Here is a 17,628-nt window from a genome sequence, read left to right as displayed (position 1 = left end):
TTCTTAGTCTAGCTAGGAAGACAGAGGTTGAAGACAAAATGACAAGTGTGCTGAGTTGTGAGGGTGCAGAGAATAGGAGGGGTAAGAGTAGATACAGTGAGAGCAGCTTGAAGACTGCTTTAGAAGTCCAAGCAAGGGATGACAGAAGTGTGGCCTGTGGTGCTGGCAGAGGCGTGAGATGGCTTAAGACACAGAATCATCAGGGAGTGGTAATTGACTAGACTTTGGCTGAGGGGGGAAGAGTGAGAAGTTATGCCCAAGTTTCTAGCTTGTGCAAGTGGATGGATATTAATGCCAATATCCAAAATAGAAGACACTGAAGAAGACACACAGTCTGATGGAAGATGTGTTCAGGTGGAATTTTGAGTAGGCAGCTGGGTCCATGACTCTGGAGCTTGGAAGACACCCAAAATTTCCAGGTTGTGCTGTGTCCACCTCCTCTGTGCTTTGCTTTCCCACAGTGCTCCTACTATAGCTAAACCACCTTCATTTTGGTATTCCCAACAGCTAGCACAGCTAGCACAGATAGAAACTGAATGTAGTAAACACTAGTCATAATCAGTTTAATGAAAGAATTTAAATGCCTAGAGAATTTTATCAACCCTGGATTTAAAAATGAAAGACATGCTAGAATTCCGTAATTCGTTTATGCTCACTGAAATCCAGGTATAATTTGAGTAATCATGGTTTTCATGAACAAGCCAATTCATTTTTAATTTTACTTGGATTTTCATGAAAATCTGCAAATGATTTATTCATATTTTAAAACAATAGGGGCGGTTATAGAAATATATTCTACAGAGTGCAGGAGTTCAGAAAATGCTGACAAATATAAATGAGTTTATTAACCAAATGGTTTCATTTATTTTAAAATAAAAATTTGAGGTACAATTAGAGATAAATTGTCTTCTGCCATGACGCTCTTTACTAAGGCTGTAGTAGTTTATGAGGTCTTGTATAACAAACTGCCAAATAACCATAACTTTCCCAAAAACACTTTCATAAAGAAATATACATCCCTGAAGAGAAACATAGATATTTAAGAGAAATGATGGTTCAGACTAGATGCAAATGATTTTATCTTCTGCTTGAAAAAAAAAGAAAGAAAGAGAGAAAGAAGGAAAGAAAGAAAGAAAAGAAAGAGAGAAAAAAAGAAAAAGAATGAGAAAGAAAGAAAGAAATTGAAAATAGAATTTAAAAAATAGTGCAGGAACAAGGTTTATATGAGACTTAGCTGATAATCACAGAGAGGCAGCTACACCTCTTTCCACCTCTATTGTTCAATGGAATGCAGAATGCCATAATAATCACTGTTAAAGATATAGTCATAACTAGTTAACTGTGAGCTAAATGTTCTTAAGTAAAATATTTAGGTTCTTAGTATTCTTAAGTAAAAATATTTAGGTTCAGTTAATTAAAAATGGTTTTATAATAATTTTTTAATGAACTATTTTCCAACACTGAAGCCAGGTAATTTGTAGAAACAGGTCTGAATATTAAAACTGTGTAATTACTTTTACAAGTATTGACAATTGTAGTATATTTTTGCATTATGTATAGAGAGAAAGAGAAGCAGAAGGTGATAAAGAGAAAATGAGAGAATTGAGAAAAGAAGAGAATAAAAGATAAAATATAATATGTGAGAGAATGAGAAAATAAGCCAATATATACTAAAACATTCATATGTGAACCACCCTGATAGATGTCCCCAAATGTACATATATACATTTAGATTTTAAATATATATATTTCCAGGAATAGAATGGAGTCCTAAAAAATAGAACAAATGTTGATTTTCATAGCCTGGCTAATCTTTGTTAAGAGCTTCTAATAATGCTGTTTTATGTACATTCTCTAATGAACAGGACTCTAAAGAGGAAGGACTGGCAATTTGAATAAATAAAGCTGACCCTTAACTTGGGTTATATGAGTGAGTTTTAAAAAGTTTTTAGGATCATATTGCAAAATAAGTTAAAATATTAGATGATCTAATAGATTCTCTATACTGAAGGAGAAATGAATTTTCTCAGTTTTCAGGAATTTCTTTTCAGAGCCATCTATAAAGTCAGGAAAAGGCAGAATAATGGCCGACCAAAGGTGCCCACACCCTAATCCCTGCAACCTGTAATTCTGTTATGTTACCTGGCAAGGGGGAATTGCGGTTGCAGATAAAATTAATCAGTTTACTTTAAAATACAGGGATTTTCTTGGATTATTAGGGTGGGCTCAATGTTATCACAAAGGTCCTTTATGTGTAGAAGAATGAGGCAGAACATCAGAGTGAAAGAGATGTGAGAAGGAAAGCAGAGGTTGGAGGGATGGGATTGCTGACTTTGAAGATGGAAGGAATCTGTGAGCCAAGAAATGCAGGCAGCCCCTAGATGCTGGAAAGGGCAAGAAAATGGAAAGGAGTGTTAAAATCTCCAATTCCCATTGAGAATTTTAGCACTTCCCCTTGTAGTTTTTAGTCTATTGTGTTTTTGCTGCTTGAAATTTGAAGCTCTGTTATTATACACATACAGAATTTTAATGATTATCTTTCTGATAAGTTATTCCTTTGGTCAGTATGTCCTTCTTTATCTATAATAATACTTTGTCTTGAAATCTGTTTTGTCTAATACTATTAGGTGGGTGCAAAAGTAATTGTGGTTTTTGCCATTAAAAGTCATGTTCTTATTTAGTAGTTTTGCCATTACTTTCAATAGTAAAAACCATTTTGCACCAACCAAAAAAACTTTTGCAACAACCTAATAATATAGCCATGACAACTTTCTTATACTTAATGATTAAATGGTACATCTTTTTACATATTTTTACTTTCAATCTAGTTGTGCCTTTGTGTTTAAAGTGAATCTCTTGAAAAGAACCATTCAAAAATCTTGCTTGTTTTATCAAGACATAATCTTGGAGTGTTTAGTTCATTTATGTTTAATGTTCTTATTGCTATGATTGGTTTTGAATGTACATTCTGATTATTTTTTCATATGTTTGCTTCCCACTTTTTTCTTCTGTATTTTTTTCCTTTTCTTGTTCATTTTCTGACTCTTTTGTCTCAGTTGAATATTTTATTGTTTTATTTTAATATTTGTGAGTTTTAAGCTATTAATTTTGTTAAATTGTAATGGTTTCTCTAGGGCTAATAATATTTTATCTTTAATATGTCCAAGTTTATTGGTTTTTCATCCTACACTTTTCACTTTCTTTTTTTTAATTTAATTTAATTTAATTATTATTATACTTTAAGTTTTAGGGTACATGTGCACAATGTGCAGGTTAGTTACATATGTATACATGTGCCATGCTGGTGTGCTGCACCCATTAACTCATCATTTAGCATTAGATATATCTCCTAAAGCTATCCCTCCCCTCTCCCTACACCCCACAACAGTCCCCAGAGTGTGAAACAAACAATCCCATTAAAAAGTGGGTGAAGGACATGAACAGACACTTCTCAAAAGAAGACATTTATGCAGCCAAAAAACATGAAAAAATGCTCACCATCACTGGCCATCAGAGAAATGCAATTCACTTTCTATTTTATTCCTGACAGTTTTTTCTTCACATTTTCACACCTCATACATCATATTTTTATATCACATTTCCTACATTTAAAAAGCTTACAACAGTATATCATTTACCAATCCCATTGTTTGTACTATTTTTAAAATACCTTTTGTTTATTCAGGCTTCATAAACTTTTCTTTCAAAGCTATTATTTTTGCTTAAAAGTTTTTTTGCACTATAAACATGATTTTTCATTATCTTCTGATAAGGAGTTAACAGTTATTCTTTTCATTGCTGTCCTGTGGGTAGTATTTTTTTTCCTCTGGTTGCTTTTAAGATGATTACTTTACCTTTGTTTTTCAGTGATTATCCTCAGATATGCACTGTATGATTCTCTCTCTTTTCTTTTTAATTGCTGGGATTTTTATTGGGATTGCATTAAATCTATAGATCAAGTTGGAAAGAACGTAAATCTCGACAGTACTGAATCTTCCTATCCATGAACTTAAAATATCTCTACATTTATTTACTTATTCTTTGATTTGTTTCATCAGAGGTTGTAGTTTCCCTCACATAGGTCTTGTATGTATTTCATTGGATTTATACCTAAGTATTTCTTTTTTTTTTTAATACCTTAAGTTCTAGGGTACATGTGCACAACGTGCAGGTTTGTTACATAGGTATATGTGTGCCATGTTGGTTTGCTGCACCCATCAACTTGTCATTTACATTAGGTATTTCTCCTAATGCTATCCCTTCCCCAACCCCTACTCCCTGACAGGCCCCTGTGTGTGATGCTCCCCGCCCTGTGTCCAAGTGTTCTCATTGTTCAATTCCCACCTATGAATGAGAACATGCAGTGTTTGGTTTTCTGTCCTTGTGATAGTTCGCTCAGAATGATGGTTTCCAGCTTCATCCATGTCCCTGCAAAGGATATGGACTCATCCTTTTTTATGGCTGCATAGTATTCCATGGTGTATGTGTGCCACATTTTCTTAAACCAGTCTATCATTGATGGACATTTGGGATGGTTCCAAGTCTTTGCTATTGTGAATAGTGCTGCAATAAACATATGTGTGCATGTGTCTTTATAGTAGCATGATTTATAATCCTTTGGGTATATACCCAGTAATGGGATGGCTGAGTCAAATGGTATTTCTAGTTCTAGATCCTTGAGGAATCGTCATACTGTTTTCCACAATGGTTGAACTAATTTACACTCCCACCAACAGTGTAAAAGCATTCCTATTTCTCCACATCCTCTCCAGCATCTGTTGTTTCCTGACTTTTTAATGATCACCATTCTAACTGGCGTGAGATGGTATCTCATTGTGGTTTTGATTTGCATTTCTCTGATAACCAGTGATGATGAGCATTTTTTCATGTTGACTGCATAAATGTCTTCTTTTAAGAAGTGTCTGTTCATATCCTTTGCCCACTTTTTGATGGGGCTTTTTGTTTTTTTTCTTGTAAATTTGTTTAAGTTCTTTGTAGATTCTGGATATTAGCCCTTTGTCAGATGGGTACATTGCAAAAATTTTCTCCCATTCTTAGGTTGTCTGTTCATTCTGGTGGTAGTTTCTTTTGCTGTGCAGAAGCTCTTTAATTTAATTGGATCCCATTTGTCTATTTTGACTTTTGTTGCCATAGCTTTTGGTGTTTTAGTCATAAAGTCCTTGCCCATGCCTATGGTCTGAATTATATTGCCTAGGTTTTCTTCAAGAGTTTTTATGGTTTTAGATCTAACATTTAAGCCTTTAATCCATCTTGAATTAATTTTTGTATAAGGTGTAAGGAAGGGATCCAGTTTCAGCTTTCTACATATGGCTAGCCAGTTTTCCCAGCACCATTTATTAACTAGGGAATCCTTTCCCCATTGCTTGTTTTTGTCTGATTTGTCAAAGATCAATGGTTGTAGATGTGTGGTGTTATTTCTGAGGCCTCTGTTCTGTTCCATTGGTCTATATCTCTGTTGGGGTACAAGTACCATGCTGTTTTGGTTACTGTAGCCTTGTAGCATAGTTTGAAGTCAGGTAGCATGATTCTTCCAGCTTTGTTCTTGTTGCTTAGGATTGTCTTGGCAAGTCAGGCTCTTTTTTGGTTCTATATGAACTTTAAAGTGTTTTTTTCCAATTCTGTGAAGAAAGTCATTGGTAGCTTGATGTGGTTGGCATTGAATCTATAAATTACCTTGGGCAGTATGGCCATTTTCACAATATTGATTCTTCCTATCCATGAGCATAGAATATTCTTCCATTTGTTTGTGTCCTCTTATTTTGTTGAGCAGTGGTTTGTATTTCTCCTTGAAGAGGTCCTTCACATCCCTTGTCAGTTGTATTCCTAGGTATTTTATTCTCTTTGTAGCAATTGTCAATGGGAGTTCACTCATGATTTGGCTCTCTGTTTATTACCGGTGTATAGGAATGCTTGTGATTTTTGTACATTGATTTTGTATCCTGAGACTTTGCTGAAATTGCTTATCAGCTTCAGGAGGTTTTGGGCTGAGATGATGGGGTTTTCTAAATATACAATCATGTCATCTGCAAACAGGGACAATTTGACTTCCTCTTTTCCTAATTGAATACCCTTTATTTCTTTCTCTTGCCTGATTGCCCCAACCGGAACTTCCAACACTATGCTGAATAGGAGTGGTGAGAAAGGGCATCCTTTTCTTGTGCTGGTTTTCAAAGGGAATGCTTCTGGTTTTTGCCCATTCAGTATGATATTGGCTGTGGGTTTGTGATAAATAGTTCTTATTATTGTGAGATATGTTCCATCAATACCTAGTTTATTGAGCGTTTTTAGCATGAAGAGCTGTTGAATTTTGTCAAATGCCTTTTCTGCATCTATTGAGATAATCATGTGGTCTTTGTTGTTGGACCTATTTATGCGATGGATTACGTTTATTGATTTGCTTATGTTGAACCAGCCTTGCATCCCAGGGATGAAGCCGGCTTGATCATGCTGGATAAGCTTTTTGATGTGCTGCTGGATTTGGTTTGCCAGTATTTTATTGAAGATTTTTGCATCATTGCTCATCAGGGATATTGGTCTAAAATTCTCTGTTTTTGTTATGTCTCTGCCAGGCTTTGGTATCAGGATGATGCTGGCCTCATAAAATGAGTTAGGGAGAATTCCCTCTTTTTCTGTTGATTGGAATAGTTTCAGAAGGAATGGTACCAGCTCCTCTTTGTACCACTGGTAGAATTCGGCTGCGAATCTGTCTGGTCCTGGACTTTATTTGTTTGGTAAGCTATTAATTATTGCCTCAATTTCAGAGTCTGTTATTGGTCTATTCAGAGATTCAAATTCTTCCTGGTTTAGTCTTGGGAGAGTGCATGTGTCCAGAAATTTATCCATTTCTTCTATATTTTCTAGTTTATTTGCATAGAGGTGTTTATAGTATTCTCTGATGGTAGTTTGTATTTCTGTGGGATTGGTGGTGATATCCCCTTTATCATATTTTATTGCATCTATTTGATTCTTCTCTCTTTTCTTCTTTATTAGTCTAGCTAGTGGTCTATCAATTTTGTTGATTTTTTTAAAAAACCAGCTCCTGGATCCATTGATTTTTTGAAGGGTTTTTTTGTGTCTCTATCTCCTGGAGTTCTGCTCTGATCTTAGTTATTTCTTGCCTTCTGCTAGCTTTTAAATTTGTTTGCTCTTGCTTCTCTAGGTCTTTCAATTGTGATATTAGGGTGTTGATTTTTTATCTTTCCTGCTTTCTCTTGTGGGCATTTGGTGGTACAAATTTCCCGCTACATACTGCTTTAAATGTGTCTCAGAGATTCTGGTACGTTGTGTCTTTTTTCTCATTGGTTTCAAAGAACATCTTTATTTCTGCCTTCATTTCGTTATTTACCCAGTACTCATTCAGGAGCAGGTTGTTCAGTTTGCATGTACTTGTGCAGTGTTGAGTGAGTTTATTCATCCTGAGTTCTAATTTGATTGCACTGTGGTCTGAGAGACAGTTTGTTGTGATTTCTGTTCTTTTACATTTGCTAGGAAGTGCTTTACTTCCAATTACATGGTCAATTTTGGAATCAGTGTGATGTGGTGCTGAGAAGAATGCATATTCTGTTGATTTGGGGTGGAGAGTTCTGTAGCTGTCTATCAGGTCTGCTTGGTGCAAAGCTGAGTTCAAGTCCTGAATATCTTTGTTAATCTTCTGTCTCATTGATCTATCTAATATTGACAGTGGCATGTTGAAGTCTCCCATTATTATTGTGTGGGAGTCTAAGTCTCTTTGTAGGTCTCTAAAGACTTGTTTTATGAATTTCAGTGCCCCTGTATTGGGTGCATACATATTTAGCATAGTTAGCTCTTCTTATTGAGTTAATCCCTTTACCATTATGTAATGGCCTTGTTTGTCTCTTTTGATCTTTGTTGGTTTAAAGTCTGTTGTATCAGAGACTAGGATTGCAACTCCTGCTTTTTTTGCTTTCCATTTGCTTGGTAGATCTTCCTCCATCCCTTTATTTTGAGCCAATGTGTGTCTCTGCATGTGAAATGCGTCTCCTGAATACAGCACTCTGATGGGTCTTGACTCTTTATCCAATTTGCCAGTCTGTACCTTTTAATTGGGGCATTTAGCCCATTTACATTTAAGGTTAATATTGTTATATGTGAATTTGATCCTGTTATTATGATGTTAGCTACTTATTGTGCCTGTTAATTGATACAGTTTCTTCCTAGCATCTATGGTCTTTACAATTTGGCATGTTTTTGCAGTGGCTGGAACCAGTTGTTCCTTTCCATGTTTAGTGCTTCCTTCAAGAGCTCTTGTAAGGCAGGCCTGGTGGTGACAAAATCTCTCAGCATTTGCTTGTCTGTAAAGGATTTTATTTCTCCTTCATTTATGAAGCTTAGTTTGGCTGGATACGAAATTCTGGGTTGACAATTCTTTTCTTTAAGAATTTTGAATATTGGCCCCCACTCTCTTCTGGCTTGTAGAGTTTCTGCTGAGAGATCCGCTGTTAGTGTGATGGTTTTCCATTTGTGGGTAACCCGACCTTTCTCTCTGGCTGCCCTTAACACTTTTTCCTTTATTTCAACCTTGGTGGATCTGATCTGACAATTATGTTGCTTGGAGTTGCACTTCTTGAGGAGTATCTTTGCAGTGTGTTCTGTATTTCCTGAATTTGAATGTTGGCCTGCCTTGCTAGTTTGGGGAAGTTCTCCTGGATAATATCCTTAAGAGTGTTTTCCAACTTGGTTCCATTCTCCCCGTCACTTTCAGGTACAGCAATCAAACGTAGATTTGGTCTTTTCACATAGCCCCATATTTCTTGGAGGCTTTGTTTGTTTCTTTTTACTCTTTTTTCTCTTAATTTGTCTTTTCACTCTATTTCATTAATTTGATCTTCAATCGCTGATATCCTTTCTTCCATTTGATTGAATCAGCCACTGAAGCTTGTATATGCGTCACAAAGTTCTCTTGCCATGGTTTTCAGCTCCATCAGGTCATTTATGGTCTTCTTTACACTGTTTATTCTAGTTAGCCATTCATCTAACCTTTTTTCAAGGTTTTGAGCTTCCTTACAATGGGTTAGAACACGGTCCTTTAGTTTGGTGAAGTTTGTTATTACTGACCTTCTGAAGCCTACTTCTGTCAGTTCGTCAAAGTCATTCTCCATCCAACTTTTTTCCGTTGCTGGCGAGGAGCTGCAATCCTTTGGAGGAGAAGAGGTGCTCTGGTTTTTAGAATTTTCAGCTTTTCTGCTCTGGTTTCTCCCCATCTTTGTGGTTTTGTCTACCTTTGATCTTTGATGTTGGTGACCTACATATGTTTTGGTGTGGATGTCCTTTTTGTTGATGTTGATGCTGTTCCCTTCTGTTTTGTTAGTTTTCTTTCTAACAGTCAGGTGCCTCAGTTGCAGGTCTGTTGGAGTTTGCTAAAGGTCCACTCCAGACCCTGTTTGCCTGGGTGTCACCAGTGGAGGCTGCAGAACAGCAAATATTGCAGAACAGCAAATATTGCTGCCTGATCCTTCCTCTGGAAGCTTCGTCCCAGAGGGGCACCTGCCTGTATGAGATGTCTGTCAGCCCCTACTGTGAGATGTCTCCCAGTTAGGCTACATGGGGTCAGGGACCCACTTGAGGAGGCAGTCTGTCCATTCTCAGAGCTCACATGCCATGCTGGGAGAACTACTACTGTCTTCAGGGCTGTTCAGACAGGGACATTTAAGTCTGCAGAAGTTTCTGCTGCCTTTTGTTCAGCTACACCCTGCCCACTGAGGTGGCATCTGTAGAGGCAGTAGGCCTTGCTGAGCTGTGGTGGGCTCCGCCCAGTTTAGTGGCTTCCCAGACACTTTGTTTACCTACTCAAGCCTCAGCAATGGTGGACACCCCTCCTCCCACTCAGCTGCAGCCTCGCAGTTCGATCTCAGACTGCTGCGCTAGCAGTGAGCAAGGCTCCATGGGCATGGGACCTGCCGAGCCAGGCAGGGGAAAGAATCTCCTGGTCTGCTGGTTGCTAAGACTGAGGGAAAAGTCCTTTTTTTTCCAGGTACATTCTGTCACGGCTTTCTTTGGCTAGGAAAGGGAAATCCCCCGACCCCTTGCACCTCCTGACTGAGGTGATGCCCTGCCCTGCTTTGGCTTGCCCTCCATGGGCAGCACCCACTGTCCAACAAGTCCCAATGAGATGAACCAGGTACCGCAGTTGGAAATGCAGAAATAACCTGTCTTCTGCGTCAATCACACTGGGAGCTGCAGACCAGAGCTGTTCCCATTCGGCCATCTTGAATGAAGATCATATGATTCTCTTTATATCTGTCTTGATAAGGGTTCATTGAGCTTCTCGTAAGTCAATGGTTTTTTTAAAATCAAATTTATGTAATGTCCAACCATTATTTCTAGATGACTTTCCTGCCCTGTTCTCACTTTCTTCTCTTTAAAACTTTAGTTACACATATTCCCAATGTTTTGTTAGACCACTTGATATTATCCCATGTGTGCCTGCTCAGTTTCTTCAACCTTTGTTGTCTCTGTTCTTCAGTTGGGATAGTTCTTATTCATTAATCTCAAGTTCATTGCTCTTCTGATATATCCAATTTCATTAGATTATTTTAGCATTTTTCATTTCAGAACTTCCATTTGATTTTAATTTATAATTCCTATTTTGCTGCTGATATTCCCTATCTATTCACTTGACTATATTTGCTTTTAATTCTTCCAACATATTATCTTTTAAAGTTTTCATTTTATTAATAAAAGCTGCTTTAAATCTTTGTCTACTACATACTGTGTTTGCAGCATCTCAGAGTTGGTTTCTGTTGACTGATTTTTATCTGAACTATGAGTGACATTTTTTTGTTTGTTTCTTTACAAGTGCAGTAATTTTCCTTACTATACAATAGACATTGTTAAAGATATATTACAAAGATTCTGTGTTCTGTTATTTTACTGTAAAACTTTGACTTTTCTTTCTATTGGTGCTTCAGTTACTGGTTAATCATCTTGAACCTGTGTGAGCTAGATTTGTCTTTTCTTAGGGTGGTTGTGTGGAGGGCACAAAATGGTTCCCAAGCACCTCTAACTGGGGGGACTCATTCTCCAAACCCAATCTCCTATAGCTTTTATAAGGACTTGGATTTTAGACTTTATAAGAGTGAGTCTACAAAAAGCCTTTCTTTATTAGTGTATTAAGGTATAGTCTTCCAAGGTCTAGTCTTTCCAGAATCTTAGCTGGATACTTGGGTGTAAAAAAGCTTATAATGAGGCCTTTCCACTATAGATGGATGGGAGTGTCAATGTCTTTTAGCACCACTTAACTTGTAGTCTCTCTTTTTTTATTCTCAATACCTTATTAGCCACTTTTAGGCAAGTCTCATATATCCTTTTACTTTTAAGAAGCAGAATTACTGAGATACAATTTAAATACAAAACATTCACTCTTTTAAAGTATGAAATTCAATGGGTTTTGGTGTATTTGCAGATTTGGGAATCATTACTATGTCTAATTTTAGAACATTTTTGTTATGCCCAAAAGAAACCCCGTAGTTCCCCCTTTTGGCATGACAGTGTGAGGAGCTTCATGGACTTATTCTATAGTGAAATGGGTGAAAATTATCTTAAAAGGAATCATTTCAAGTCTCTGGAAGCGGTTCTAGGGGCATATAGCAAATGAAGCATTTACTCAAGAAAATCTACCACACTTGGTAAGAAAAGTAAATCTGCAATATTTGAACCAAGATCCACTCATTCCCTTCTTGCCTCCCAGCTCAGCGAGACAGATGTAACTGAGAGAACAGGACTCTGCTTACCCCCATCTCTCAATGGAGGGCTATCTTCCCAAGATGGGCAGGATGACAGCCTTTCTTCTCCTGCCGTCACCTACTTTTGGTGAGGCTAAGTTCCTGGTGAGTGTGGCTCACCAGTGCTCTTTTTTGTCTAACCCTAGCTCGTAAGATGTAGGTTCAACCTTGGGCATGACACTGCTGAGATTATTTAAATCCTGATTGCTCTTGCTTTCGCAGGAGTCCTAGGTCAGGAGAGGTAAGCCAGGGGGACCTGGGGCTGATGCCTTCCCCCTCCACTGAGTACTCAGCTCTAAAGTGTGGGGGTCTCTTAGAGAGAAGCATGACATTGTGCCTACCAGCAGACAACACCAGACCAACGTCTCGAAGATTTTACCTGGGAGGAGAAGCATACTCTAGCATAGACAGCTCTGAATCTCTTCCCAAAGAAACTGATTTCATTTACAACAAAAAAGCAGTGAAGGTTGTGGTGAAAGGCAATTGGGGAGGGAGGTTGATAGATTCATTGGAGATGTAGTCTAAGCCGTAGTGTGGCTAGATTGCTGGAAAGGAATAGGCATAGACACAGCTGTGAGGAGCCCTCCTGGAGTCAGAACAAATCTCAAACACTGGCCTCAGGAGCTATCACTACCAAGGAGGCCAAATTTGATGATATCAGTGTTTGAAGCAATTTATGTCACAGGACATTCATGAAAACAATAGAACAATCAACACACAATTCATGGAGATTTATAGCTGACACTTCACTTCCTTTTTTTTTTATTTTACTTTAATGTCTGGGATACGTGTGCAGAACATGCAGGTTTGTTATATAGGTAAATGTGTGCCATGGTGGTTTGCTGCACCTATCAACCTGCCATCTAGGTATTAAGCCCTGCATGCTTTAGCCATTGGTCCTGATGCTCTCCCTCCCCTCACCCTCCCTGGCAGGCCCCGGTGTGTGTTGTTCCCCTCCCTGTGTCCATGTATCCTCATTGTTCAGCTCCCACTTATGAGTGAGAACATGCAGTGTTTGGTTTTCTGTTCCTATGTTAGTTTGCTGAGGATGATGGCTTCCAGCATCATACATGTCCCTGCAAAGGATATGATCTCATTCCTTTTTATGGCTGCATAGTATCCCATGGTGTAAATGTACCATCTTTTCTTTATGCAGTCTGTCACTGATGGGTATTTGGGTTGGTTCCATGTCTTTGCTATTGTGAATAGTGCTGCAGTAAATATACGTGTGCATATATCTTTATAATAGAATGATTTATATTCCTTTGGGTATATACCCAGTAATGCGATTGCTGGGTCAAACAATATTTCTGGTTCTAGATCTTTGAGGAATTGTCACACTGTCTTCAATAGTGGTTGAAATAATTTACATTTCCACCAACAGTGTAAAAGTGTTCCTATTTCTCCACAGCCTTGCCAGCATCTGTTGTTTCTTGAATTTTTAATGATTGCCATCTGACTGGCATGAGTTGGTATCTCATTGTGATTTTGATTTGCATTTTTCTAATGATCAGACACTTTACACTTTCTATTTCACTATTACATTTTTAGAACAAATTAAGAAAACTAAATTCTAGAAGATTAGGGGTACTCCTCATGACCTCAAATTTGGCAATGGATTTTTAGATATGATACCAAAAGAATGAATATCAAATAAAATAGAAAAATGGCCTTTATCAAAATTAAAACTTTATGCTTCATAGGATACTATCAAGAAAGTGAAATGACAACCCACGGATTGAGAGAAAATATTTGCAAGTCATATATATGGTAAGCGCCTCATATCCAGAAGAGAGAACTCTTATAACCCAACAATAAAAAAGACAAATAATCCAAATTTTTAAATGGGCAAAGGATCTGAATAGATATTTCTCTAGGGAAGATACACAAATCCAATAGGCACATGGAGGAGTCTGACCTCATTAGAGGTAAAGAAATGCAAAGCAAAACCAAAATGAAATATCGCTTTACACCTATTAGAATGACTACAGTCTCAAAGTCATAAATTAAATCCTCCATAGTCTTCTGAGCACATTTCCTACTCCCATGCAGACTTCTCCTCTAATACTCTGCCCTGCAAATTCCACTGGTTTTGCTGCCGTAGACTCCTCTGCCTCCTTGGCTCAGTGGGACCATTGTGCTATGCTTGGATTCCAGCTTGGTACACTGAGGTCAGGACATTTTTGACACATAGAGAGCCAGGGCAACTTCGGGGCTCACTTTATGAAGGTCCTTACTCACAGAAATCTCAAACTTACATCACCTGCTGTCCAACACATGAAAACAGGGACCTCCTTAACGGTTTCTTATGGAAGAAACTCTAGTATGGCACATACCTAAAAGAGAAAATACTCTACATGCACACAATTTTAAAATACCTAAAATATATATATAAACTTTGCCTATAAAAATGAATAATAATAATGAAGCAATTATCTAAGAGTAAATTTAACTAGCATATTTTATTCTGAAATTTAAAAATAACTGGATGTCACTTTTTAAATATTTCCACTTAACTTCTCTAAACTTCATGGTAATTTTTTCTTTCTTTCCTTCCTTCCTATTTTTCCTGTTTCTTTCTTCTTCTTTTTTTTTTTTATTGCCTGCCCTGGAAGTCAATTACAACGCTTAGATTAAAAATTAGCATTAGTACTGGAAAGACTAAGTGTTTGAAAATGCCCGGTTAATTATTCTCTAATTTTGTGGAAGTGAACAAAATATTGAATTGTTTGAAGTAATTGACTTTACTATAGCCTTTAAAACCCCATTCTTTCTTGCTTTGTTTGGACAGTAGATTTTATTCATCTTGCTTCTGAACATCAGATATAAACCATTATGTGAATAGCATCATTAATTTATCATTTAAATTATTTTGTTTTTATCTATTCCAGTTAACATTTCACTATTTTAATAGTCTTAGGTTATCTAGTGCTTTTAATCAATGCAATTAGTGCTTATTTGGGGTTTAAGCTGCATATTATTTTTGTGTATCCTTTTCTTTTTCTGGATTGACATTTACCTTCTAGGATTATGCACATGCAAAACGAGATTTGGTAGTCTGCACAGAGATATGTCTGAACTGATTAGGTTAGGCTCATACAATCTTTTAGAGAAAAACAAGATCTTTAGGATAGCCTAATTAGCACTTGCAATATTAACAGGGAATTTTAAAAAATTAACGCATACAATACAGATGCTGCTAGACTTACAATGGGGCTGCATGCCCATAAACCCATTATAAGTTGAAAATGTCATAAGTTGAAAATGCATTTAATACTGTGATAAGCCCATCCTAAAGTTGAAAAGTCATTAAGTTGAACCATTGCAGTTAGGAACCACTTGTACTATCAAGTTCTTTGCTCATTCTTGATATCTGAGAGTTTAATTTGTGCCATGAAGTCATTCTTTTTATTGAATTGATTGGATAGCTGTCAAATTGCTACCTCATTCAGTGAAACAATCATCTGAAATATAGATGCTTTTCAACTTACAATGGGGCTATACCCCAATAACCCCATCAAAAATTGAAAACATTGTAAGTCAAAAGTGTGCTTTTGACTTAATGATATAATCAATTTATGATGAGTTTAATCCAGCCACAACCGTGTCTTACACTGAAGAGCATGCTGAGTATGTATACCTTTCGCACCATCACAGTCAAAAAATTGTAAGTCAAACCATTATATAATAAGTCAGGGACCGTCTGTATTCAAATGTGTGAATGAGATAGAAAGAAAGGGATCTGGCGAACTTACAGTCTGATAATAAAGAATATGTTATGAATAATGTGTTGCTATGCTTATACCACATGACTAGGATTAGGGAGAGTTATGTTTAAAAAGAGTGAGGCTTGTTATTTTACTTCTTCCTCTGACTTATATCAGTCAACATTTGTAGAATCCAAAGATTTAACAAACTCTTTGTGTGATTCCATACCTGTACTCTGATTTGGCTGAACATAAAAAGAGCTAGTAAAGGAAAGTTGTTTTCTAGTAACAGAAAAATTGTTTTTATTCTTATTCTATTTCTAATCCAGTTACTTCCTTTAAAAAGTGGAACCTCTGTTGATTCCCTGGTAGTAAGTACACATGAGTTTCACTTCAAATATGAAAATTTTAAACAAGAAGTTAATGCATAATCAATGATGATAAATAACTTTACAAACTTCTTTTTTATTCAAGGTATTGTCACGTGAGTTCTATATGATGATGCACTCAGAGAAATGAATCCAATTAAATATAAAAGGCAATAGTGCAGTAAAAATACCGGCTATTTCTGGTATTCTATGTATTATTTACTTTTGGTGATCTTACTTCAGAGATTTGGGATTCTATTTCATTTCCTCAGAAAATTCGGTATAAACTCATTGCTCTCAACATACTCTGTCTTTTGGAAATATGAATGGATATAGATGAGAGCTAATACCACTAACAGTTCTCATACACATCAATATTCCTTGACAATCGTCAAATCACTTTCTTATATTTTTAATTTTATTTGCTTTGCACAGCAATCCTCTGTGTTGGCAGTCAGAACATTGTAAATTCATTTTATAAGGAAACTGAAGCTCAGAGAGTACCAATGGTAACTTGAAATTATTTGGAATTAGAATGCAGTACCTCACTCCAAGACCACAGCATTTCCTACCAGTTGGACTAGTCCAGATCATCACCAGTGGTAGAGTAGGTAGATATCATTCTCCTGGTGGAGTAAGCAATCTCTTTGAAAAAACAGTGAAAAGAGCATCAACGTTGGTCTTAGACAAAGATTTGTATGCAAGCTCCACCAATAAGCTTAATTATATGCCAGGTCTGTCCCACAGACCCTGGCTGAGCAATGGATGAAAGGAATAGTCAGACACAGGTATGCAGTGTAAAAGCAGCTAGGAGATTGGCTGGCATTAGTGGCTGAAGAATGAGCCATCCCGAACAGCTGGACCAGCTGTATTCAAATGTGTGAACAGCTGGAGCTGCTTGCTTTTATTCAATACAGACATAATGCCGAAAGCCTGGAGCAAACACAATCTGTGGGTAATTAGCATTATTGTTCCCCCTTTCGGGGAGCAGTCACGCAGCGTGGGCTAATGGGCCCTGTTCCCAAAGATTAACAGGGATGGGCATGATTAGAGGTTGTATATTAACAGACGGACCCCTCCCCTGGAGCATTGCAGCCTTTATGTTTTGCCAGCCAATTGATTCTGGTTGGCTAGTTGTTTGCAAAACTTATCATGTTCTGCCCTCCAGATGAGGTATTGACTGGCCTCTAAAGTTGTTTTAGCTAGCACTGACCAGTCCCATGGGGTTATATGGAAGTTATCTGCTATGGCCTCAATTAATCCTTTCATAAGTGGGCTAGCAGCTCCATTTTCTCTAATGCTTTTCCTTTCCTCTTTAAAAGTGTCGGAAGTATTGGGTTCATATACCCGATTGCCTTGTTCGTCTTGCATCACTGGGCAGGCCAAGAGCTACCCTTCTAATGCCGCTTGCCTAAGACAGGGTCCCATAACTGTTGTGTATCCCTTGTCTTTTTTCCAATTTATTGGGGGAGGTGGGGTCAGGAAAAACCTCTGTTTCCTCGTTTGTATCTTTACCTGGTAACAGCGGGGCTGAGGGAGGAGGAGGAGGAGGCAGTAAGGTAGGTGATGGTTCCTCCTCCCTTCCCTGTTTAGGCTCTTCTGTGTCGAGTGGGGCCAAAGCAGCCCTAACTAAGGCCCATAATGTGAGAGATGTTACTGGGACCCATTGCCCTTGTGTATGATATTGTTTAAGATTTCTGCCCACTTGTTCCCAGAGCTCTAGGTCTAGCATGCCTTCTTCCAGGAATCATGGGTTATGGGAAACAACAGTTTGCATTAGGTCCCTTAATT

The 17,628-nt window shown here is 37.5% G+C and overlaps 1 protein-coding gene across 1 annotated transcript in view; it reads right to left on the bottom strand.

Annotated features, from left to right (window-relative positions):
* GC (GC vitamin D binding protein) overlaps positions 1-16,497 on the bottom strand; it is a 62,379-nt gene extending 45,882 nt beyond the window's left edge. The window contains exon 1 of the mRNA XM_057302087.1: positions 16,382-16,497. Within this exon, the coding sequence (XP_057158070.1) occupies positions 16,382-16,402 (21 nt within the window). The 5' untranslated portion in view covers positions 16,403-16,497. The remainder of the gene's footprint in view (positions 1-16,381) is intronic.
* Between the last annotated feature and the right edge of the window lie 1,131 nt (positions 16,498-17,628).

The sequence above is a fragment of the Pan paniscus genome, chromosome 3, assembly GCF_029289425.2.
Source record: "Pan paniscus chromosome 3, NHGRI_mPanPan1-v2.0_pri, whole genome shotgun sequence".
In the NCBI taxonomy this organism is placed as follows: Eukaryota; Metazoa; Chordata; class Mammalia; order Primates; family Hominidae; genus Pan; species Pan paniscus.
The sequence above is the reverse complement of the archived record's forward strand: the minus strand, read 5'-3'. Positions and strand labels throughout refer to the sequence as shown.